Source organism: Purpureocillium takamizusanense, chromosome 5 (genome assembly GCF_022605165.1).
Source record: "Purpureocillium takamizusanense chromosome 5, complete sequence".
NCBI classification, from domain to species: Eukaryota; Fungi; Ascomycota; class Sordariomycetes; order Hypocreales; family Ophiocordycipitaceae; genus Purpureocillium; species Purpureocillium takamizusanense.
The window spans coordinates 283417-304549 of NC_063072.1; the positions used below are offsets into that span (position 1 = coordinate 283417).

At 56.6% G+C, this 21133-nt stretch overlaps 8 protein-coding genes across 8 annotated transcripts; 5 read left to right on the forward strand and 3 right to left on the reverse strand.

Moving 5' to 3' along the window:
- The first annotated feature begins 127 nt into the window (after window positions 1-127).
- On the forward strand, window positions 128-2376 carry JDV02_005690 (uncharacterized protein). The gene is made up of 3 exons (XM_047987005.1): window positions 128-644; window positions 701-1983; window positions 2053-2376. The coding sequence occupies exons 1-3, from the start codon at window positions 229-231 to the stop codon at window positions 2085-2087; spliced, it is 1734 nt and encodes a 577-aa protein (XP_047842989.1). The 5' UTR covers window positions 128-228; the 3' UTR covers window positions 2088-2376.
- A 421-nt stretch (window positions 2377-2797) lies between these two features.
- JDV02_005691 (uncharacterized protein) lies at window positions 2798-3673 on the forward strand. Its single transcript, XM_047987006.1, has one exon. The coding sequence runs from the start codon at window positions 2814-2816 to the stop codon at window positions 3297-3299; it is 486 nt and encodes a 161-aa protein (XP_047842990.1). The 5' UTR covers window positions 2798-2813; the 3' UTR covers window positions 3300-3673.
- Window positions 3586-7146, reverse strand: JDV02_005692 (uncharacterized protein). Its single transcript, XM_047987007.1, has 7 exons — window positions 6731-7146; window positions 6638-6657; window positions 6404-6461; window positions 5407-6332; window positions 4922-5347; window positions 4088-4854; window positions 3586-4030 (listed from the first exon to the last, which is right to left on the reverse strand). Exons 1-7 carry the CDS (start codon window positions 6889-6891, stop codon window positions 3890-3892), a joined length of 2499 nt encoding a protein of 832 aa, XP_047842991.1. The 5' UTR covers window positions 6892-7146; the 3' UTR covers window positions 3586-3889.
- Window positions 7147-9129: 1983 nt separating this feature from the next.
- Window positions 9130-9610, forward strand: JDV02_005693 (uncharacterized protein; the record flags this gene model as incomplete). Its single annotated transcript, XM_047987008.1, has 2 exons — window positions 9130-9419; window positions 9499-9610. 2 exons carry the CDS (start codon window positions 9130-9132, stop codon window positions 9608-9610), a joined length of 402 nt encoding a protein of 133 aa, XP_047842992.1.
- A 1643-nt stretch (window positions 9611-11253) lies between these two features.
- ABA4 (Short-chain dehydrogenase/reductase aba4) lies at window positions 11254-12686 on the reverse strand. The gene is made up of 2 exons (XM_047987009.1): window positions 11840-12686; window positions 11254-11776 (listed from the first exon to the last, which is right to left on the reverse strand). Exons 1-2 carry the CDS (start codon window positions 12444-12446, stop codon window positions 11466-11468), a joined length of 918 nt encoding a protein of 305 aa, XP_047842993.1. The 5' UTR covers window positions 12447-12686; the 3' UTR covers window positions 11254-11465.
- Window positions 12687-13848: 1162 nt separating this feature from the next.
- JDV02_005695 (uncharacterized protein) lies at window positions 13849-14259 on the forward strand (the record flags this gene model as incomplete). The annotated part of the gene is made up of 3 exons (XM_047987010.1): window positions 13849-13932; window positions 13988-14098; window positions 14197-14259. The coding sequence occupies 3 exons, from the start codon at window positions 13849-13851 to the stop codon at window positions 14257-14259; spliced, it is 258 nt and encodes an 85-aa protein (XP_047842994.1).
- Window positions 14260-14864: 605 nt separating this feature from the next.
- JDV02_005696 (uncharacterized protein) lies at window positions 14865-16045 on the forward strand. The gene is made up of 2 exons (XM_047987011.1): window positions 14865-15729; window positions 15808-16045. The coding sequence occupies exons 1-2, from the start codon at window positions 15240-15242 to the stop codon at window positions 16011-16013; spliced, it is 696 nt and encodes a 231-aa protein (XP_047842995.1). The 5' UTR covers window positions 14865-15239; the 3' UTR covers window positions 16014-16045.
- A 1603-nt stretch (window positions 16046-17648) lies between these two features.
- JDV02_005697 (uncharacterized protein) lies at window positions 17649-19095 on the reverse strand (the record flags this gene model as incomplete). The annotated part of the gene is made up of 3 exons (XM_047987012.1): window positions 17649-18519; window positions 18579-18758; window positions 18823-19095. 3 exons carry the CDS (start codon window positions 19093-19095, stop codon window positions 17794-17796), a joined length of 1179 nt encoding a protein of 392 aa, XP_047842996.1. The 3' UTR covers window positions 17649-17793.
- Window positions 19096-21133: the final 2038 nt, after the last annotated feature.

Below are 21133 nucleotides of genomic sequence, written 5' to 3' on the forward strand. Positions count from 1 at the left end.
CGACCCATTCATCAGTCGCTCGCAGGGCTCGTTACGACGTGATGTTGCGCCCCCTGTAGGGACATGCCTGCACACATGTGACGGGAGCAGCACCCGGGAATTGACGCGGGAGCTACCCCTCTTGTTTCCTCCAATTTGTGATTGAATTTGTACTCCTAGCTCGATCCTCCCGGGCCGTGACGAACCAGCTCGTGGTGTTGACATAGTTTCGTCACCATTGAAGCCATCATGAAAGACTCGCCCACCGTCGAGCGTACGCCAGAGCGGCCCCAACGTCGCCGCCTCGCGCACCTCAGTTTGTTCTTCCTGGTCCTCTTCTTTTTCGCAATTTACACGCCCATCGTTAGGTTCGCCAACCGGGGCCATGGGCGAGGATGGCTCAGCGACGTTCCCAGGCGGCACGGAGGTGGCCCCGAGGACTGGTGCAAGCTGGCCGACGTCCTTTCGCCACCCGACGACGATGGCCTCAAATCCGGAGACCGCCTCATGAGCGACGAGCAGCGCGGAATTCAGGTGAAGCGGCTGACCGACGCGGTGGCTGTCCCGACGGAGAGCTTCGACGACAATGGCGACGTGGATGCGGATCCACGATGGGCCGTCTTTGGCGAGTTTCACAAAGTTCTTGAACAGACGTTTACGCTCGTGTAAGTCCATGTCTCAGCCAAAAGGCATCACCACTCAACAACGCTCATTCGTTCAGACACTCCCATCTCGAGCTCAAAAAGGTCAATCGCTACGGCCTGCAGTACACCCTACGCGGCAGCGACCCGTCCCTCAAGCCGATCCTCTTCATGGCACACCAGGACGTCGTGCCCGCCGGAAACGCATCCCACTGGAAGTACCCGCCCTTCGAACCGCATTACGACGGGCAGTTCCTCTGGGGCCGCGGCTCCAACGACTGCAAGAACGTGCTCATCGGGCTGCTGTCCGTGATGGAGGACCTGCTCTCGCAGGACTTTCGTCCCCGGCGCACCATCGTGTTTGCGTTTGGCTTCGACGAGGAGACGGGCGGCAAGCGCGGCGCCACGAAGCTGAGCGAGTCGCTCGTCGAAGAATGGGGCAGGGACTCGTTTGAGCTCGTGCTCGACGAGGGCGGCATGGGCACCGAGACGATGGGCGACGACGTGCTGTACGTGTACCCGGCCGTTAGCGAGAAGGGCTACCACGACGTCCTGCTGTCGCTCGACGTGCAGGGGGGTCACAGCTCGCGCCCGCCGCCGCACTCGGCCATCGGGGCCATGGCCGAGCTCGTCACTGAGGTCGAGCGCGAGCCGTACAAGCCGCGGCTGACGCGGGAGAGCCCCTTTCGCAGGGTGCTCGAGTGCAAGGCCAAGCACTCGCCCCGGGACGTGCAGCCGTGGCTGATGGAGGGCCTGCAGCGCTGCGATGAGGAGAAGATTGCGGAGAAGCTCGTGTCGCTTAAACCCGAGGAGGAGCGGTGGCTGATGCAGACGAGCCAGGCCGTCGATGTCATCTCGGGAGGCGTCAAGGCCAACGCCCTGCCCGAGCACGTCGAGCTGCTCATCAACCACCGCGTGGCGCAGCACGAGTCCGTCGCGTTCGTCAACCAGCGGCTAGACAAGATCGTGAGGAGAATCGCGCACAAGTACGGTCTCGATATGCGCGGCAGCGGCGGGCAAGCGTCGCCGCCGCGCAACGACTCGGCGCTCAAAGGCTCCATCGGATACACGGGCGTGCAAACGCTACCACCCGCGCCGCTGTCGCCCACGGACAACGACGTGTGGGCCGTATTTAGCGGCACCCTGCGGCACGCCTTCGGGTCGGTGCCGGAGGGCGAGGGCCGGACGGTGGTGCCCGTGGGTAACATCATGACGGGCAATACGGACACGGCGCACTACTGGGACCTGACGCGCAACATCTATCGGTTCACGCCGGCGCGGACTGGGACGCGGTTGAATGCCCACGGGACGGATGAGCGGATGGACATGGCGGCGCATCTAGAGGGGATGAGATTTTACTACGGTGAGTTCTTCGGGATTCCCTCTTGTGCATTGCTGTCAGGGGGGATGAGGCTAAACTGAATGATGGTAGATTTGATCAGAAACTTTGACCACTGGCAGAGTTGACACCGTTATAACAGTGGTGCCGCTGGGTCCGAGGAATGGAGAGAGCCGTCCTATCGAGCACAGAGCGGCCGGACATCATAAAGGTGGCCAAGCACTGGCAGTGGTAATCTGGCATCATGAACCAACATCAATCAGCGGATACATTGGTCCATAGGAGCGACATGGCACCAAGGCGTGGAGTGAATTGCGCCAGGCATAGCGTCTGCGTCCATCAAATTGTACCAGGCGATCGACCGTGCCGTCCACATCATGTTTGTTAGCAACGGTAGCCCGAAGCGTATGAATGGAGGTACAGTTTCAAGCCTCACTGCTGCCCTATGTCTAATGTTTGTGTCTGTATGCACGTCTGGTAGGAAGTGTGAAATGTCCACCCGTACGGCGCACCTCGTGCCCCCTTATCTACCAACCGGCGAATGCAGCTCGATGGCTTGCTGTTCTGACTTCGACTTCCAAGCACCTCCAGGGATCAATACACCAGTCGGATTGTGCATGCCTGCGGTCAGCTGCGCTTTGCTGGCGCAGTATCATTGGGCTTCATCTTCTGCAGCATCCCGTGCAACCACGGGCCCCAGCGCCGTCATCAATATCCATGTGCACCAACAATCATCACAACCCTCCCCCACAACACGGAACCTCGCTGCCTCCGGGTCGCAGACTCCCAAGTATACCCAACTCATCGTCCGCAAGCGACGTCTTGGAGAATCCACAGCGTGTATCTTTCCCGCCATGGTGACCAAACGGGGGACCAAGAAGGCGCCCAAGCCGTGGGCCCTCTACCCGTCCCTCCACGAGCAGGTGACTCGCCTGCTCGAGGAGGACGACCTATTCTTCGACTTCAATCACGCCGACGACGACGTGAGCTGCATAAGGGACTACGACACCACCATCATGGGCCACTTTGCGTGCCGCAACGCGTCGTGCAAGTCGGACGGCTGGTCGAGCAAGAAGATCGCCATCACCATCCGCATGTACCCTGGCGCGCGATACAACGCCCGCGTCTACTTCCAGCGGTGTAAGAGTTGCAAGAAGCTGAGCAGGCCGTCTCTCGACGACTCCTATGCGGACCGAGTCGCGTACCGCCTCAAGAAGTGGTGCGGCGTGCATGTCGCGCAGCCGTACCGCAGCGGACAGAGCAAAGGCCCCCATCAAAGCGAGCTGTGCGAGGGCTGCAAGGCCGGTCACTGCAGCGAGATGAGCCAGGCGGATTTTTGAACGAAGTGAGTTTCAGAAAGAGACAAGATTGGGAGCATGAGGTGTACGGTTGGGGGGTCAACATCGACGCAGCGAGACACGAACGCTTCATACCACTGTCGGCAGGTCTTTGTCTCGTCCAACGCTTAACGGTCATAATTCGCACATTGCCGTTTCGGCTTTGGCATCGATGCAGGATGCAGCAGACTCATGCTGGAAACGCAACATGGACGCAGCAGAGTCAATTCGATAGCAACACAGTTGAGTCCGTCCTTTCGAGAGGGACCGAGGCCGCACGATAAGGAATGGGTGTTCATGTTCCGTCCCATGGCCTTGGAGAATGTACCGAATCTTCTTCTATCTATCTGATCATCAAGTCACAATTGGGAACGTGGCACAAAGTCCCTCGGTCAAGTGCATAGCTGTCATGTTGGCAGCACAACTCAAAAAGGCGTCGACATTGTGCTCCTCCAGTCGATATTGACCCCGAACAAAGTGCCGGCGTCATTGCTGTCACCATCGCTGGGCTTGACCGAGTACCAACGGTGCCGTATTACGATCATGCCATGGTGTGTATCAAAGTATATATCGCGCTCTCCGAAGCTTTCCTCTCATAGAGCGAGCCCTTTGGCGCCCTTGGTCCATCTATACAGGGACAGCGCCCGCCTCCGCGCTCGGTGCTCGTCCCAGTTCCTCGTCCCCGTGCCCTGCACGCTATACAACGTCGACCTGACCACTTTCCGAAAGTTTTTCTAATCTCCTGTGTCAGAAAGGCTTGAATCCCGTTCGTTCAAGTGTAGCACACGTACCTGAAACTCGGTGCTGAGTGTCACCACGCAGACCTCGTGTGCCCGGATGATGTTTTCGCAGGCCTGCTCGACCGACTCGTTCGGTCCAAGCTGAGGCATCCGGTCTGCAAACAGCAGCAGGATGAAGCTTCCCTGCAGCAGGTAAATCCCAAAGAGGTACGACATGAACGTAAGCTCCGGGTCTATCGTTAGGATCGTGGACACGGACTGCGATGCGGAGATGGCGTGGGAGGCGCATTCGGTGAAGCGCTTGGAGGTGATCCAGTCGTCGCCGCCGTCGAGCATGGAGATTGCGTCCCACTTGCCGTGGAGCAGCACGTGCAATACGTGGAGGATGTGTGTGCTGTACGCCTTGACGAGGCGCACGCGCGACTGGTCGCCTGTATCAATGCCTGGTCCAGGTACTGCGCCGTGGTGGATTGCTGGCGTAGGGATGCCTGCGCCGAGATCTCGGTCCATCTGGCCAGGCAAGCCAAACGCTTGCCCGTTGAGGGCCGGGTCAGTCGGCAGCGCGTTCAAGCTCATCTCATAGTTGGCGAGTAGGTCCTGAATGACGGCAACCGAGAAAGCGTCTTCTTGTGCCCCGAGTCGCGGATGTCGCCGCCGATGGTGGACTTCGATGATGTCCCCCAAGATTGCCATGAGCGGGAGAAAGTACTCAAAGAACCCCGTGCCGCTGGCCACGACGGGAGGGCCAATTATGCGAGTAGGGAGCCGTTTGGAGTCTATCGAGTCCAGATCCTCCCAGATGTCCTCCGGCAGCGGCGCTATTGACCTTGTCAGCGATATAGGAATATATATTGGCGACCGAACAATGAAAAGGTAGAAGCTCACCAAAAACCTCGCAGTAGGAATCGGGCATGGAGAGAACGGTGTTGAATGACAGACTGAGATGTCTGTCGAGGCTGTACAGAAGCCAGAACACTCTCCTCCGCTCCTCCCTACGCTCAATGTCTGCCATCGATGCATCTTCGCGGTCTCGATGGCAAGAGCAGAGTGGGTTGGCGCACGGCGAAACCGATGCAGGGCAGCGCTCGTCTTCGCGATTTAGCCTTAGCGAGTGTGCCAACCTGATGGCCTTTGACCACCATTTGTAGCAGTCGGACTTGAAATCACTACCCGAGACGGCAATGGAAAGGAGTATGAATGTGAGCACGTCGTCAATGACACCTGCTGGCTCGTTCGCTGCGGTTGTCATTGGGAAGGCACCGAGTCCCGGGATATTGGGGTGAGGAGTCTCATGCTCGGCTCTTAGTCCACCTGTGTCGCCGTCAGTCTCCAAGAACCGCGCCGAGCGCATGCGTGCCAATGTTACGTACCGTGTATGCGCCTCCATCTATCAGGGTCTCTTTCTGACACTAATGATGTTGCGAGGTCGTACAAGTCGTTTACAACCCGCGCCCTTGTGCCAGGGACATGAAGGACCATCACGTCCGCCGTCTGCGCAACACACCACAAGATTGTTGCCAGAAGCGCTGGCGTAGTACATCTAGGCGCCGCGGGATGCAGGATGGACTTTTTGCGAAAGATTCGCGTGAGAATGTACGGCGAAGCGCCGCGGAAGAGGGAACTGCCGGGGTCGGTCAAGAATATGTCCAACAACTCACAGGCCACCGATGCGGGGATGATGTTTCGTATGTACGGCAGAACGGGCTCAAGAAACTTGTAACAACACTCGTCGGTAGGCGCCCTCTGCAATACGTCGGGAAGGAACGCGTCCGGGCACGTCGCAGCTGTGCTGACGGACTCGCGGTGTCGATCGCCGCTCGTGCTAGATCTGAAAGATCCCCTGTGTGCTCGGCGGAGCCCAAACTCGTATGGCCCGGTTACGTGCCCATTTGCTGGTGACGGCAAGCCAACGCTTTCATCCGAGATGAGGACCTCGGAGTCAAGAAAGGGACCGTCGATGGCACCCACGGACGACGAACCGGTACGAGGTCGAAAAGCTTGCCGGTCCGTCATTTCAGGGGCGACTGACACTTGAGCATCGGAATGTGTCAGGGCGGGAATAGAGAGCGCCATTGAGGTTCGCAGAGCCTTGGCATGGTGTAGTGGCGCATATTCCGAGTCATTTGCCTGCGATGACCGAGGGCCATCGTCGTGGGTGTTTTCCCCGTTGCTGAGGGACACAGCGCCGTTGTAGGCATCGTGCTGCGGCTTCAAGAACTCACCAGGTGATTCCTTGAGTGGACTCAAAGATCGTGGGGGCGGTGAGCCTCGGGTCCTTGGAGCATTGCCGCGAACTCTGTGACGCCCAAGTGAATTAGCTGGAGGAGCGATAGCAACGCAAACATACACGGATGAACTGACACTGACCCAGGCAGCCTCCCGCGTTTCTTCACTTCACGGTTGTAGCGACACGTGTAACCATATTCTGGAGGCCAGACGTTAGCGGCGAAAGCCAACCAGCAGCGTGTCAGGCTTTACGCCCGGTCCTTTCCAGAGGGAGGATGCTCTCGGTGATATGAAGACACATTTGGCCGAACTATGACAATGACGAGGCGTTGTTGGCCGTACTGCACATGCAAGATAGTAAAATGCGCATCGTACCTTCGCAGCGACTGCAAGGACTAATTGGGTGACCTCTGTTTCAGCAAAGAGAAATGCATTGGGAGCGGAAGGGGGAGGGGGGGCACGCCACACCATTCTCCGTTACACCGTGTCCGCGACGCGCTGCACTTGTCGCATGCGCGCCTGGTCCTCTTCCTGGGCCTTGCGTGCTCGCCCGGCGAATTTGCCTCCGGATCTGGAGAGCGCCCTGCTGCAGCCTGCAACTGATCATGTTGGTCGCCGTCGTTGGACATTGCGTCGAAGGCCAGGCCGGTTGTTCTCGGGATGCAGATATGGGGCACTCAGGTCAATCGCTGTCAAACAAATATCCGGGGCCATGAGCCAGCCGTGTATGATGAGACACGGGCGGCAAGGCTCAGCGGGATGCCCGGTAGTCTGGTATTGCCCGACAGTGGACTCGAGATGCGGAGTGGACTTGAACCCGGGCAAATCGACAGAACCGATGATTCTATATGAGAGAGAACCGTCGGATCACGGATCAGACAGAGTGCGGGGAAGGTGGACAGGGACAAGAGCGGAGGATCATGGGCATGGGCAAGCTGTGCTGCGACGCAACATTCCATTTCCTGCTCTCCGACTGCCGGATCCACGCTTTGCAACAACGGAGGCTAGACGGGTATGGTCCGCTGTCGATCTGAGCTGGATTCGTTCGACCCACAGACGTTAATACGTACGTACCTACGAAACGGACTCTTACGTCTTGCGAAGCCGCTTGTCGTGCCTACTCATCCTTGCCGGCCAGTCTACGCGATGTCGGTGGGCCAAAGCCAGCCAGCTGGGGCACCGCCACGGGATGCTGGGGAGGGGATGGGGGGGGGGGGGGGGGTTTCCCGTAATAATGCTGGATCCTCCCAGTCCCCCAAGCCTAGCGTACCTAGTTTTCCCCGCATGGAGATGAAGGTTAGAAGCGAGGCAGCGCCTCGGCTGGCCATCTGACACATAATATTTACCCGTCGGGTAAAAGGGCCAGAGCAATGCAAAGCTGGGGCTACCCACGCCTTTGATTGCTGGGTTGATTCTGGACCGGGTCTTGGTCTCCATCAACTTCGTACAGGCAGTTGGATTTGTCCAACGCTGCCACCGACGGGTTGTGCCTCGACTGGAGTCTGCCTCGGCAGCTAGTCGGTGTCATTGAGTAATCTGCTAAGCATGGGCTCTAGTCTCAGCCTGGGGGTCCGTACTCAAATTCCACGTACTTCGTACGTGAAACCCATTTCGTAAAACCTCACCATATAAACCTAATAAATTACATGGAGTATCTTGACTCCTCCCCTGAAGGACATTGAACTGGCCCGCTGACCGATTTAATGTTGTCAGAGCAGCCGCTCACAAAACATCAGATTGTCAGACCAGGCTGTGCACATGAGCTTGGCCACTGGAGTTGATACGGCATAACCCCGTCAGTGCAAGGAGAGCAAAAGGCTGGTGATTTGTCGAGGTTCGGTATGTGCACTGTGCCTTCAACGTGCACCACCCTCCGCCGAGGTATACGTACGTAATAATTCGGCCGCACTGTTCGTGCCCTACATAAGACCAGAGTGTAAAAACCTAGAGCACGAATGCGCGAAGCTAGAAACGGGCCGCTGTTTCATAACGGGCACGTTGACCAAGCCTTCGACTGGAGCCTGAAGCTGCTGCATGGATCAAATGACCATGAAGCAGGCTCCGGGCGATCCTTTCGAGGGAAAAGTGGCAAAGGAATAGTGACAAATTTGATTTAATCACACAGGTAATAACACCCGTCTGCTGGCCGCATATACCACCGTGGTTGAAGTGTTACGGGCGGGATCAACGAAAATCTACAAAGTCAAAGGCAGAGGTTGTGGTTACCCCCCGCAACATAACATATGACACAGGCCCATGGAAACGATGTGAGCACCTGACCGTGTGTGACGGCTTCTGTCCAGTTTTGGGGGACTTGGTGTAAATCATGACGGTCGTCAAACCTATCCCATGACCTTAGCATTGACCGCTCCGCGTACCCCGACGGGGCTCTTTATATTGACCGTATATATGAAATCTCAAACTACTTGATTCCTATACTAGTTCATAGTAAGCCAACCTTATAATATAGAATATAATACAGGTTATATTGCTATACATAAAAAGGATAAGTACTACGTAAAAGTAAGACGAAAATTTACGTTATATATAGAGCGTGGCCCTATAAGGCGCCGAGGCTATAAGCAGTGCGTAAGAGATATATTGCAAAGAGTTACGTCTTTAGATTAGACTGAGAGCTAGGCAACAAGTCTTCTTTTCGCAGTCGCTAATAGAGTTACGTAGCTTAATATCCTAGCGGACTAGTATTGATGCTATACGCTTATAGACGAACTATTATAACGTATGGCGGATGGCTATAAATATAGGTTGTGGCCGCTTTTCATCCTTTTTTTTGGATCATCTAAAATCGGAATCGCATCTAAAGACACTCCCCGTTCTGCTACAATCACGACTGAATCTAAAACACAATGCCCGGCTTCATTGTCCCCACTAACGACTCCTATGCGACTCTCACGATCCATGCGCACGGCTTCAAGCTCACCCCTACGGAAGAACTTTTGCAACGCGTCCGTAACCCAGGGGAGATTATGGAAATCCTTTGTCCTCGGCTCAACTCCGGCGGCGTGCCTTTCCGCATCATGGCGGCCGATAACAACCGAGTTATCAGCGTTCTCTTTGCGAACGTGCAGTCTGCTAGACAGGCCTGGTGTGGGATGATGAATCAGTGCGGTGACGAGATGCGAAGAGATTTCGAGGTGTAAGTAACGCCGCCCCGCCTGTTCCTTTTTAGCCTAGTGATATGTGATGATAGCGCCGTAAGCTAACTCGTAGCTTAGGTCTGACGAGATTGATGTCACAGTGACTTATGGGCCGGACGGTGGAGTTATGGATATGAGGATTGATTGCCCAGGTCAAGAAAATTTGATCCACTTGAGAGAGAACTGGTAACGCGCGCACTAGACGTAGGGCAAGTCTTACCGCTTCTTCCATTTATAGTGCGATAAGTGTGAAGTCAAGAATTTCGCGTTTAGGTTATATGAGCTAGCTAATATACCTTTTGACATCTTTAATACCCATAACGCTATTCAGCGTCAGGGCTATACTTTCTTAAATACAAAAGATATGCCCGCCGCGGCCCTTATGCAAAATGGAAGCCGCGCGGGGCCTCGACACGGCGTCTATTCAAGAAGCCGCGACTTGTCCGTCAGAGTTTGAGCGACCCGGACTCTCTACTGACGGCATGGCATGTTAGATAGGACTATATGTATACAAGAAACACCTTACAAAAGGCGCGTTACGGGCGTCAATTGCAAATAGTGCCGGACGCTTTAATGTAACAGTTTCTATCTTAGGGGACCTAGTGGAAATCAGGTCTGCCATCAGGCCTGTCCTATAACCTTAGTAATGACCGCTGTGCGGACCCCGAGGGGCCTCTTTATATTGACCGTAAGTTCGACATCCTAAACTACGTAATTGCTATACCGGTTCGTAGCAAGCTAACCTTATGATGCGGGATATAATATAGGTTGCTAGGCGTGAAAAGGACAAGTACTACGTAAAGGCATAATAGAACTTTACATAAATATATAACAACTATCCGCGATAGCATCAATCTGTTTACGTTAGAGCGTGACCCTATAGGGCGCCGAGGCCATGGGCAGTGCACGCGTGAGATACATACAGCAAAGAGTTACGTCTTTGGAGACATCAGACTGAGAGCTAGGCAACAAGTTTTCTATCCAATCGCAGTGGCCGATGCAGTTACGTAGCTCAATATAAAAGCTTGAATCGCATTCAAAGACACTCCCCGTTCTGCTACAATCACGATTGAATCCAAATTCTGGGCTGCTTGCTCTTGTCACTGCCTGGTAGTGGTTCATGTTGCTAGCCTCAGCCACCAGCATGTCGTCCGCCAGCATGTCGGCCACTCGCACAGTGGCCACCGGCATGCCGGCCGCGAAAGTTGCTGTGCCCACCTCCAGCCCGACTCGAGTCCGCACTGTGAGCATGATCTTCCTCCAAGCTACGCCAGGTCTTTTGCAACACGTGCATGATCGAGAGGAAATCCCGGACATTGCTCGTTGGTTTTTCGACTCTTCGCGCCCTATCACAGTGCGGCACTTTAGAGACTTTGAACATTTGTGTCTTCAATTTGAGACCGACCAGGAGCCTCGCGACATATGGGCTAGAGCTTTGTCCGAGCACGGTGACGAGCTACTACAAGACTTCTCGCTGTAAGGAACGCCGCCTTGCCTGTTTCTTTTTAATCCGACGACATGGATATTTGATAGTAGTGCTGCAAGCTAACGGATAGATTAGGGTGCAAATTCGACATGACCGGCTTCTTCGGTGGCCTGAGGGCTGGATGGAGAGCCAGATGTGGAAACTTCGTAGGGGTAAATATCTAGAAAGGGCCACCAAGACTTGGAAGCATGTACGCGTGTAGAGCAAGTCTTACCGCTTCTTCCACAAAAGGCGCGGTACGAGCGTTATAAGATGTGTCGGACGATGATGCCATGCGTAACTGGACTTGCCAGCCGGCGCGTGTCGAAGTTGATGGGATGAATAACAGTCGGCCGGAAGCTACTAGCGACAGGAAATCAAAACACAGCCAGTCAGCCAAAGCTTCGTGAGTCTTGTGCAAAGTGGCGGTTCGCGTCTGGTGTGACACACCCACGCGCCTTTGCCCGTCCACACTGCATGGCGTGTGCCCTGACCATCATTCTTCAACGTTGATTGCTATGATTTCGCCGAAATGCGCAAAGCAATCCAAGACAGTCGCCGGGCGTGTGGGTTTCCTGCATCACATCCACGCGCCGTCCACACGATACACACTGCCGCTCACAAAGGTGCTATCCGGGCCCAACAAGAAGGCAATGACGTTGCCCGTTTCCTCCGCCGAGCCCTGCCGCTGAAAGGCCGTGGGCTCATCGAACGGCGCGTCCGACGGCCGCCCCACGAAATCCCAGTTCTTTTGCATGAGTGGCGTGTAAATGGCGCCCGGCGCGACACTGTTGACCCGTATCTCGCGTGCGCCGTTCTCCAGCGCGGCGGCCCTTGTCAGGCCGATCATGCCGTGCTTGCTGGCATCGTAGGCGGCATGTTTTGCGAACCCTGTTGCTTTTGCTTAGTTGCCCGAGAACAAAATCGTGTAGAAAGGGGGATCCTTAGGCTGACCTTTGAGGCCGTGGATCGACGAGACATTCACAATGGAGCCACCGTCCACGACGTGCCGCAGCTCCGCCCGTAGGCAGTACATTGTGCCTGTCAGGTTGACTCCAATGATCTTGTCCCACTCGCTATCCTCCAGATCAGCAACTGCCGTGATGCCGTGGCCTTTGCCAATGACGCCCGCGACGTTGGCCGCGCCGTCCAGCCTGCCATGTGTCGCAACGATTGACTCGACCCACGAGTCCACCTGAGCGCGTTTCGACACATCAACCCTGGTGATCATGTGAGGTACGTCGTGTGAGGCGAAATAAGAGCCAGCTTGTTTCATCGCCTCGGGGTCAATGTCGGCGACACAGACGGTTGCTCCGCGCCTGGCGAGGATCTTTGCCGTCGCAAAGCCAATGCCACTGGCGCCGCCTGTGATGGCGTAGACCTTGCCCTGAAGTGGCAAGCTCTTAGCCGCGCTCGCCGTGCCGTTTGTTTGCGCCATGCCGTCTGTGCTATCGATGGCTGATGTTTGCGTTGTCGACTCTTCCAATCGCCGTCGCTGCGCTGTCGGCAGTGGCTCTGGAGATGTCGAAGCAGGGCGCCTGCGAGTGGAGGACGATCCCATTGCCGGAAGCGACGGATGCGTTTTTATAAACTGCTCCGACGTAAAGTATGTGTCGCGACGCGCATCTGGAGAGCGGAGATGGCGTGTATCTGTCTGCCTGGTATCTGACGGGAGGGGACCGCGGGTAGGAAGGTAGTAGAAAGAAGTGCTCCTCTCGGCCGAATGATGAACGAAGCGCGTGGTGTTATGTATGCCGAGACATTCTGGAAAGCAGGCTGATCGAACAGCCGTTGATCGACCCGAGCCTCTTCAACCCCTGCAGTCTGGTCCAGTTTTGGTGTCTCTTGGGCGGCCGTTGCGGACAAGGTGTAATAGGTTGGTGGGGGGGCTGCGACTGGAGATCCTCCCGAGTCCCGACGGGAGTAATTACCCGACGGCAGCAAGACTAGTTGTACGTAGCGGCATTGATCGACGGCTGCGTACAAACAACTGGGGCAACTCCCGTGTGATCCACAAGCCCCTGGGCACTTTGCCCGGCTCCTGGAGGCTGGCGCGCGTCATCCGGAGCTGCTAACGTAGTTGGTGTCTTACGCTCAACAGTAAACATTAATATTGAGCCGACCCTGTGAGCCACGCGCGACACATATCAAGGATTGTCCACCAGCTTAGCATCATGTAAAAAAATGACACTAGCACGCAGAAAGCCTCCTCCCCAATTGCTCCCGTATCTCTCTATACAGGCACAGACCTTGACGTTGTTCGAGAGGTCGAGGCCACTGCCGGGGTGCCTGATTCTGATATTGATGGTTGAAAATATCAAGGCACAGGGTCCAACAGAGCTGTGCATATTTCTGATATGCTTGGCTATCTGACCAACGAAGATCCACAGTCACAAAACTATCGGCCCTGACCCTTTCACCTGTGCTCCTAGCGAGAAGCTTAACGGGCTCGACCATAGATATACCTCAACGGGGATCAGTGGACGGGTTCAATATCAGCCAGCCTTTACATAACATTGTTGCATAATTGCCCCAAGCTGTGACCCCTTTCAAGACGAAGAAGCCTCCTTGCTGTGGCATTCCTTGGTCATGGTAGTGCCAAGATGCCTTGTGATCCGTCGATGAAGCACAGTCGTGGGAGCTATTGCACGATAGCGGCCCGGTGCTCACAGTGCCGTGTGAGCAACATGAAACTAGCGGGACGGCACTGATGTAGATCACAGCATTCTCGTTGTGATCGTGCGGTCACATCAGTGGGGTGAGTATTGCGTGATTTCTAGGCAGAAAGGGACTGGAACGTGCTTCGCTAAACCCGCCGCTCAAATACCTCGCAACTGCGAGCAAATGTCCGGCGACAAAACTCACATTGACGTTCAATTTGTGCTCAGCAGCCACGATCCTCCAGCCTCTTTTATAGGATTTGTTTTTCAGACTTGGTGGAAGCACTCCACGATCCATCGACAATGCCGAGAAGGAAAGGAGGGTTGCCGGACTGGCTGCTCCTCAATGTCGTGGAGGAGGAGAGATGGTACACGTACATGGGTGGTGTAGGTCACTATCGCTTCATTATTCGCGTAGAGAATGGTTGCTGAACCCTCGCAGAAATGCAAACAAGCCGACAACAAGTGTTATGAGTGGAAACACAAAGGCTTTGAATTCAAGGGACGGGCCTGGGTGGACTCGACCCACGTGCCTTGTGATCCGTCGTGGCCCGTAAGTCACTCCCCAGACGTCTTGGTCAGTGATTGAGCACCAGATCGACCCCAGAAAAGAAAGGGCTGTGTCGCTAATAAAGCATGGACTGGACGTAGTGCCGTGGGGACAACAAATGGTGCTTCCGCGAAACCGCTGAGCCTCGCGCGGTGTGCTCCTAGGGACGACCCTCGCGTCGGCCTTCCTTGCAACGACTCGCACGGTGTGTCCTCTGTTGATGACTCCAGTCACGGACGACGCGAAGATTGAGAAGAAACGAGGAGAAGAAACGAGTTGTTTGCGGACACTTTTGGTCGGGTTGGGCGAACAAAGTGCGAATTGGTACAGGAAGGTCCCGGGTTGATGGCTCTGTGCGTCTTGTATGCGGCAGCAGGTCGGGCGGCTGAACAAGCTTGAAAAGCAATAAAAGCATATGCCGTTGCAGCAGGTGCTTGTTGATCGATCGTGTCCGATTGCCGAGTCAGCAACGCTTGCCCCGGCGTGCCATCCGACGAAGGGGTCTGCAGGCCCCAGCACTTCGACTTGGTATGTAGCCTAATAAGTGTAACGCTGAGTGAACGGAAGCCTTGGCTGCCAACCCAAGACGTCCGGCTTGTATGTGGCATGAAAGTATGCATGTTGCCCCGTGGTGTCTCGTGTCGGTGCTCGGAGCCGCTCGTCCGAAGCTTCCTCCGCGGGAGCGTAAGCCGCCGGCCGAACAAGGGTCTCGTCATCCGAGGCGGCTCCGGTGGAGCTCATGGGAGGGGTTCCAGCCTCACGTTCACAACTGGTATTAATGCCGCGATGGGGACGTGACGCGGGGGCTTCTGTTCACGGCGTGCCTGGCGATATTGCCTGCACGGGTGTGAATGCCCATGCCCTGGCTGCATTGTCTCCGTGCCGGAGGGCGTGGTGATGCTGGTGTCTCAGAAAGACTGTCTTTTGAGTCAACATGTGGCAGCGAATCAGCGGATGGTTTGCCGGTCCTCGGTGGCTTAAAACCGAGCTTGCCCCGCGATGAATGCTGAATATTTGTCGCGGGGACTCATAGATCACGACGCATCCGATCGTTGGAGCATCGACACTTTGAGCTGCTTGTTCCAAATTACTTTGGCACACTTCGAGCTCTCAGAACACAGCAATCATCCCCCCCAAAGACATCATGTCCACCCAGCACAGTCAGATCCCGCCAGAGACCGCCATGGCCGGCGTGCCAGCTCACGTCCGCCATGTCCTCTCGCGGCTGCACGCCGAGTCCCTCGCGCAGGAGGCCAAGATCTCGCCGAGCGACTACACGAAGCCCACGGCCGCCGATGAGATGCGCGACAAGTTCATCGCGCTGGAGGAGGACAAGGCGCAGTACGTGTACACCCTGTGCCGCGCGACGGGCGCGCACAACATCGTCGAGGCGGGAACGTCGTACGGCGTGAGCACCATCTACCTGGCGCTCGCGGCGGCGGCCAACGCAAAGGCGAGCGGCAGGAAGGCCCGCGTGGTGGCGACGGAGCATGAGCCCACCAAGGCGGCCAAGGCGAGGGAGTATTGGAAGGAGTGCGGCGAGGAGGTCGCCGGCGTGATTGATCTGCGGGAGGGCGACTTGCGCGAGACGCTGAAGCATGGCCTCGAGGACGTAGACCTCCTCCTGCTGGACAGTGAGTTGCCGCCCCGTCACCGGCTATCCGTTACGGGATCGAATAGTGAAGCTGATTGAAGTAACAAAAAAAAAACAGTTTGGACGCCCATGGCCTTGCCCACGCTCAAGGTGGTGCAGCCCAAGATGCGACCTGGCGCTGTTGTCATCACGGACAACACCATCGGCTCAGCGAGTGGATATGAGGACTTGCTCAATTATCTGCGCGGCCCTGATAGCAAGTTCATCAGCCTCACTCTCCCCTACCACAAGGGTCTGGAAATGAGTGTTTACCTGCCGAATTGAAGACTCGTCGAGACCTCGTGCCGTCTATCTATAGGTAGGCAAGCTGGCATCTGGGAAGCAAGCGGGAGGCTTGAATGGGCCGCATCACATGTCCGGAAGGCGTTCAACACCGCCCACAATCTTGGCCTATCACGGCCTGGAGGATATCAGCATATCCCTATACTTGTTTTTTTAAAAAAAAATAAAAAATTGGGAACCCCCACCTGTCTCTTCGCTGAACACAAGTTCCGTGATCGATGCGCCGAAAGATCGGCCCCCACACGTGCCGTGAGCACTATCTCGTGGCTTGATGAGCGAATCGCGGGTGTGTCTCAGACAATCGAAGATCGGAGTGGATGTGAGCATATCACCTGGCTGATATGTTGCCGGCGTGCACCTACTGCAGTACCACATTAGCAAGTCGCATGAGTCGGTGGTATCGCTCGCCATGCCGATGCCGCGAGCATGTGGAAGTTGTCCCGCCTCAAGAACGCCTGATCCAGGGAGGTATTGTCGGCATATTGCGGGGGGAAGAAATGGTCCATGTTGGCCGTGGCTGGCTCAGTGATGACGAAAAGGAGCCGCGTTTTCCGTCCGATGCTTCTTCATCCCATCTTTGCCAGATCGTGGCGCCAAGGGTTGCGCACGTACGGCCCGGGAGCGGCCGTGCTCGGTGACGGCGCGAGTCGGTGGGCCTGGAGACACTTTCATGGCGTCGTCAATGCGCAAAACGTTGTACTGTCTGTGGGGGGATCGCCGCTCAGCGTATCCACTAACAGCGGGAACTGCAGCTGTCGACGGCGATCCATTGAACGTGGGCTGGAGAGGACGATGATGTCCTTTAAGTAGTTATACGCAACGTTGCTCCATTTGCATTCGTCACACCCAACAAACAACACGTCACCATAAACACCTTTGGTGCTTGCTCCCTTGCTGCAGAAACCCACGGCGAGACATTGTCCGACCGCATTGCTTCACTCTTACCCCCTCTGAGTACACTTTGCAGGCTACCTAGCGTGTCTCTGCAGTGGCTGCCGCTGCCCTCGTGGAAATTGTAGCCGGTCTCAGACGTTATATCATTATTCCCTGTCGTATTGCTGATTCACAATCGCCGTTCTCACAATTGGCGCCGGCCCAGACTTCAGAAAATTGCTTGTCCAGTTGGTGCAGCCAGGACAGGGGGGTTTGAAGAATGTTCGTCGCAGGTAGGCGACAGATGTCGCAGATGGCGTTCAATGCATTGCGACAGGATTACTCTTCAGCCTTGAGCAAGGCCGACATAGCTTCCGTGAACAAGTCGTGCGCGCCTTTTCTGTCTGCTATCGTGACTGGGCCAATGAGCTCCTGTAGGAGATTGCGGAACGAAGCATTGTTTGTTGCTCCCCGTCGCAGTAGAAGTGGAAGTGAACTAGTAGTGTTGCTTCCATAATAATAAGACCTTCATATATAGCTCGCACAGTAAATGAAGGCCCAAGCTATCGTCGATACGACGCTGGGTTAATACGTGTAGATGGTCTCGCGGCTCTCATCAATTCGTCTCAACACAAATCCCCGGCGCCAGGCACAGCCTGTTAGGTCATGTACAAAGCAACACGTTCACGGCACAGCAAAGAGGACGTTCAAAAGTAAACGGTGGTATATGCTTGAATTGGAAGTACTTGCTACTGATCCAGCGCAGCTGTCATATGTATGAGCACTGGTAATCGCCAGGCAATGAGACGTTCGTGACGGAGAAGGCTATGTACAGGGTCGGTTTCCCTCAATATGTGCATTGCATGTCTGGTACATGACAGCAGCCGCTTCAGAAGCGGCGGATGGAGGTGCCGTTGCCACCGCCCTGGCCGTTGTTGATGAGCAGGTTCTTGGTGCCGCTGGGGACGCTGGTAATAGTGTCCTTGAGAGAGTGCTGGGCGATATACTCGCACAGGCCGCTGGCCTTCTGGCCGAGGCCGAGGAAGTAGGCGCCAATGCCGGCGACGTGCGGCGAGGCCATGGAGGTGCCGCTGATCTTGTTGGTCTTGCCACCGGGCCAGGTGGAGGTGATGTCCGTGCCAGGGGCAAGGACGTCGACGATGGTGCCGAAGTTGGAGTAGGTGGCCAGCGTGTCGTCCTTGGCGGTGGCACCAACCGTGCAGGCGGACTCCTCGGAGGCGGGCGAGTAGCCGGAGGCGTCGGCGGCGTCGTTGCCAGCGGCGACGGCGAGGAAAAGGCCAGCCTTGACGATGTTGGCGGCCGCCTGGTTCACGGCGTCGGACTTGCCACCACCCAGAGACATGTTGACAACGACGCCCTTGGGGCAGGCCTGGCCGGGGCCGTCCTTGGCAACAAACTCCATGCCGGCAATGACACCAGAGTTCTGGCCCGAGCCTTGGGCATCGAGGACCTTGACACCGAAGATCTTGGTCTTCTTGGCGACACCGTAGGTCTTGGAGCCAATAGTGCCAGAAACGTGAGTGCCGTGGCCGTTGCCGTCGGTGTTGTCCTTGTCGACGTAGTTGGCCAGGAACTTGGCACGGCCCTCAAACTCCTGTTATGGGCATTAGCATCTGACAGTCTAGCGACTCCGCATGGAAGTTAAGAACGTACAGGGTGCTCGGCATCGACACCAGTGTCAATGATGTAGGCGCAGGTGCCCTCGCCAGCGGAGTCGTCGTAGGTGTAGGCGGCGCTACCAGGCTTCTGGCTGGACAGGCGGCTCAGGCCCCAGTCGGCGTTCTCCTGAGTCGCGGAGATGGTGACGATGGCGTCCTGCTCGAGGAACTCAACCTAAAGGGGAGAGGTTAGCACCCGAAGCCATTATATGATTTCACACTGTCATCGGGCAACAAACATCGGGGTTGTTCTGCAGCTTCTCAACCTCAGACTTGCTCAGGCTGGCGGCGAAGCCGTGGAAGGAGTGAGAGTAAGTGTAGTCGGCATCGGCAGTGATGTCGGAGACGGCCGAGGAAACGGCATTGGACTTGGCGTCGCCCTTGAACTTGACAATGTACTTGCCGTCGATGACCTGAGCATTGCGAGGGACGAGGACGGGAGCGGGTGTGGCACGCTTGGAGGGAGCCGCGCAGGCGAGGGGGAGGAGAGCAAGGAGCGTGGAAGCGCGCATGTTGGCGTGTTGTGTATAGTAGCGATGAAATAAAAAGACTTGATGTGGGTGAAAAGAGACAGATGTTGCGCGAGGGCCAAGTTAAGGTCAGGTCAAGGTTGAAGAGGCGGTTGAGGGCTGAGATGCAGTATCGAAAGGAAGATATCCCATCGGGGTGAAGACATCTATTTATCTCCCCGCCCGGACATCGCCATGACAAGCAAGCCCAGCGTCACAGTCAGACCTGATGTCGTGATGCCCCCCCCCATCCATTGCCCACCTGCTCCAGTATTCGAGTCGTCCCAGGCGCGAGCCCCCCCCATTTCGTCGAAACTCTGCTGCCCAGGGGGTGCGTGCTTGGCAGTCAAGTGCGCGGCCAACGCCAGCAGCAGCAGCGACGGGCGAGTGAGCGATCACCGTCTCATGTGGCCCCTATCCAGCAGGTCTCCCGGGACTGCATCTCATGTGAGTGCCGATCCGCGAGGCATCTTTTCGCCTCCCTGAAACGGGGCGATTGGGCGTCGATCTGGCGAATCTGGCGCGACCCTGGGGGGATCTGCCATCTGGTGCCGCCGCACTCTCTACCTCCCTAAAAGAGCGTAGGTGCAGGAACTTCTGAACGCTGATTGCAGCCGCGCGATAGATAGTACCGTAGCTGCGACGTGTGAGGTGGGTTGGTTTGCTGTCCTCCTCCTCCCCCCTCCCCTTTTTTTCTCGGCCGACGTGCGCCGTAGGGAAGCCTCACCTCACGGAGCTGTTGCCACAGGCGGTCGCAGCGCACACGCACAGGCTAGGCTACTATAGCACACGGTGGGTGCCGGTGACGATTCGTTGGCAGTTGCCGCCAGCGGAAAGGTTATTTGAGTCTAACCCGCTGTCAAAGCGCAGGGCCTAAAAGATGGCGGGGGCCGTTTTCTGTAGTTAGTAGTGCGTGAGTGAGGCTCACGGTCGTGTCGGCTCTTCCGTCCGTCTGCCTGCCTCCTTGACAAGACGATGCAGCGGAATCCGGGGCCTGCCATCAGACGACAGACGGACAGCAAAGCCGGACCCATTCCCCTGGAAGCGCTCTTGTCTTGGCGCGCTGGCAGAGGACAGGGCGCCGGAAGGGGTGAAACCTTCCAGGAGTGTTCCGCACTGCAGCCCAGGGGCCAGGGATGCAACGGCGCATCCAGGGCCCGGCATTATCTACGCCGGCAGCAGCACTCCAGACGCCCGTGGCGCCTGTTCATTGCTACAACGCGAGGCGGGCATTGCAGGAGTACCGGAGAGGGGGGGGATGATATGCCGGGGGCACATCATTTGCCGAAGGAAGAAAGTCACATAGTCTGTCAGACGGAGCTGGACGACAACACCCACGCGCGCAAAGCAGTTGAGAGAGAGCATGTGCTGCATCGTGCGGTGCCTGACTTGTGCATGACCCCGGTCGCAACCAGTCCCCCCCTCCCCTCCCTGCGTCTTCCCCTCCCTTCTCCAAGAAAGAAAAGCCTCCGCCAACCACGCTGCCAAGCGGTCTCGGGGCCTTCTCCAACAACCCGCAAGCTTGGCTGCCGCGCATCACGCTGGGGTGGAGAATGGGTGTGGGGGGCGGCACTTCCATCATCTGATTCGGCCCTGATGCCCTCTTGTGGTTCGGGATGGCGCACACTTCGGCTCCGTCTCACGTCCCCCCCCCCGGCGCCGCCGTCCTTGGGACTGCGGCTCTGAAAGTGTAACTCGGGCGGAGGGGAATCCCTGCTAGTTGGAGAGAGGAGACAGAGGGCGAACATACGAGGACAGGGTCCTTTTCACCCACGCACGACACCACAAACCATGCCCATGGACATAGTATCAGACAACCCTGCTGCGTCACCTCCAGTCATGGGCCGCCGATGGTACACACACTCTCAACAGAGGTTTGATTGCCGGATCGCTGAAGGAATCCATACAGCGTCGTCCACGCCCTTGCGCGCACCCGGAAACGGCCCAGAAGTGTTTGCCCGCTGCGGCCATAAGCGGCTAGAGGCTGTCCGCCTCGCCCGGCCAGCCCGAGCGGACCCCGTTGAGGGGAGGAAGCGTTCCG

Coding starts and splice junctions, on each gene's coding strand:
- JDV02_005696 (XM_047987011.1), top strand. CDS start 15,240: ATGTCCACCCAGCACAGTCAGATCCCGCCAGAGACCGCCATGGCCGGC. Junction 15,730..15,807: donor AGACCTCCTCCTGCTGGACA/GTGAGTTGCCGC, acceptor AAAAAAAAACAG/TTTGGACGCCCATGGCCTTG.
- JDV02_005692 (XM_047987007.1), bottom strand. CDS start 6,891: ATGTCCAACGACGGCGACCAACATGATCAGTTGCAGGCTGCAGCAGGG. Junction 6,462..6,637: donor TCCTTGCAGTCGCTGCGAAG/GTACGATGCGCA, acceptor TCTGGCCTCCAG/AATATGGTTACACGTGTCGC. Junction 5,348..5,406: donor TAGATGGAGGCGCATACACG/GTACGTAACATT, acceptor ACGGCGACACAG/GTGGACTAAGAGCCGAGCAT.
- JDV02_005691 (XM_047987006.1), top strand. CDS start 2,814: ATGGTGACCAAACGGGGGACCAAGAAGGCGCCCAAGCCGTGGGCCCTC.
- ABA4 (XM_047987009.1), bottom strand. CDS start 12,446: ATGGGATCGTCCTCCACTCGCAGGCGCCCTGCTTCGACATCTCCAGAG. Junction 11,777..11,839: donor GTCGATCCACGGCCTCAAAG/GTCAGCCTAAGG, acceptor CAAAAGCAACAG/GGTTCGCAAAACATGCCGCC.
- JDV02_005690 (XM_047987005.1), top strand. CDS start 229: ATGAAAGACTCGCCCACCGTCGAGCGTACGCCAGAGCGGCCCCAACGT. Junction 645..700: donor GAACAGACGTTTACGCTCGT/GTAAGTCCATGT, acceptor TCATTCGTTCAG/ACACTCCCATCTCGAGCTCA. Junction 1,984..2,052: donor GGGGATGAGATTTTACTACG/GTGAGTTCTTCG, acceptor GAATGATGGTAG/ATTTGATCAGAAACTTTGAC.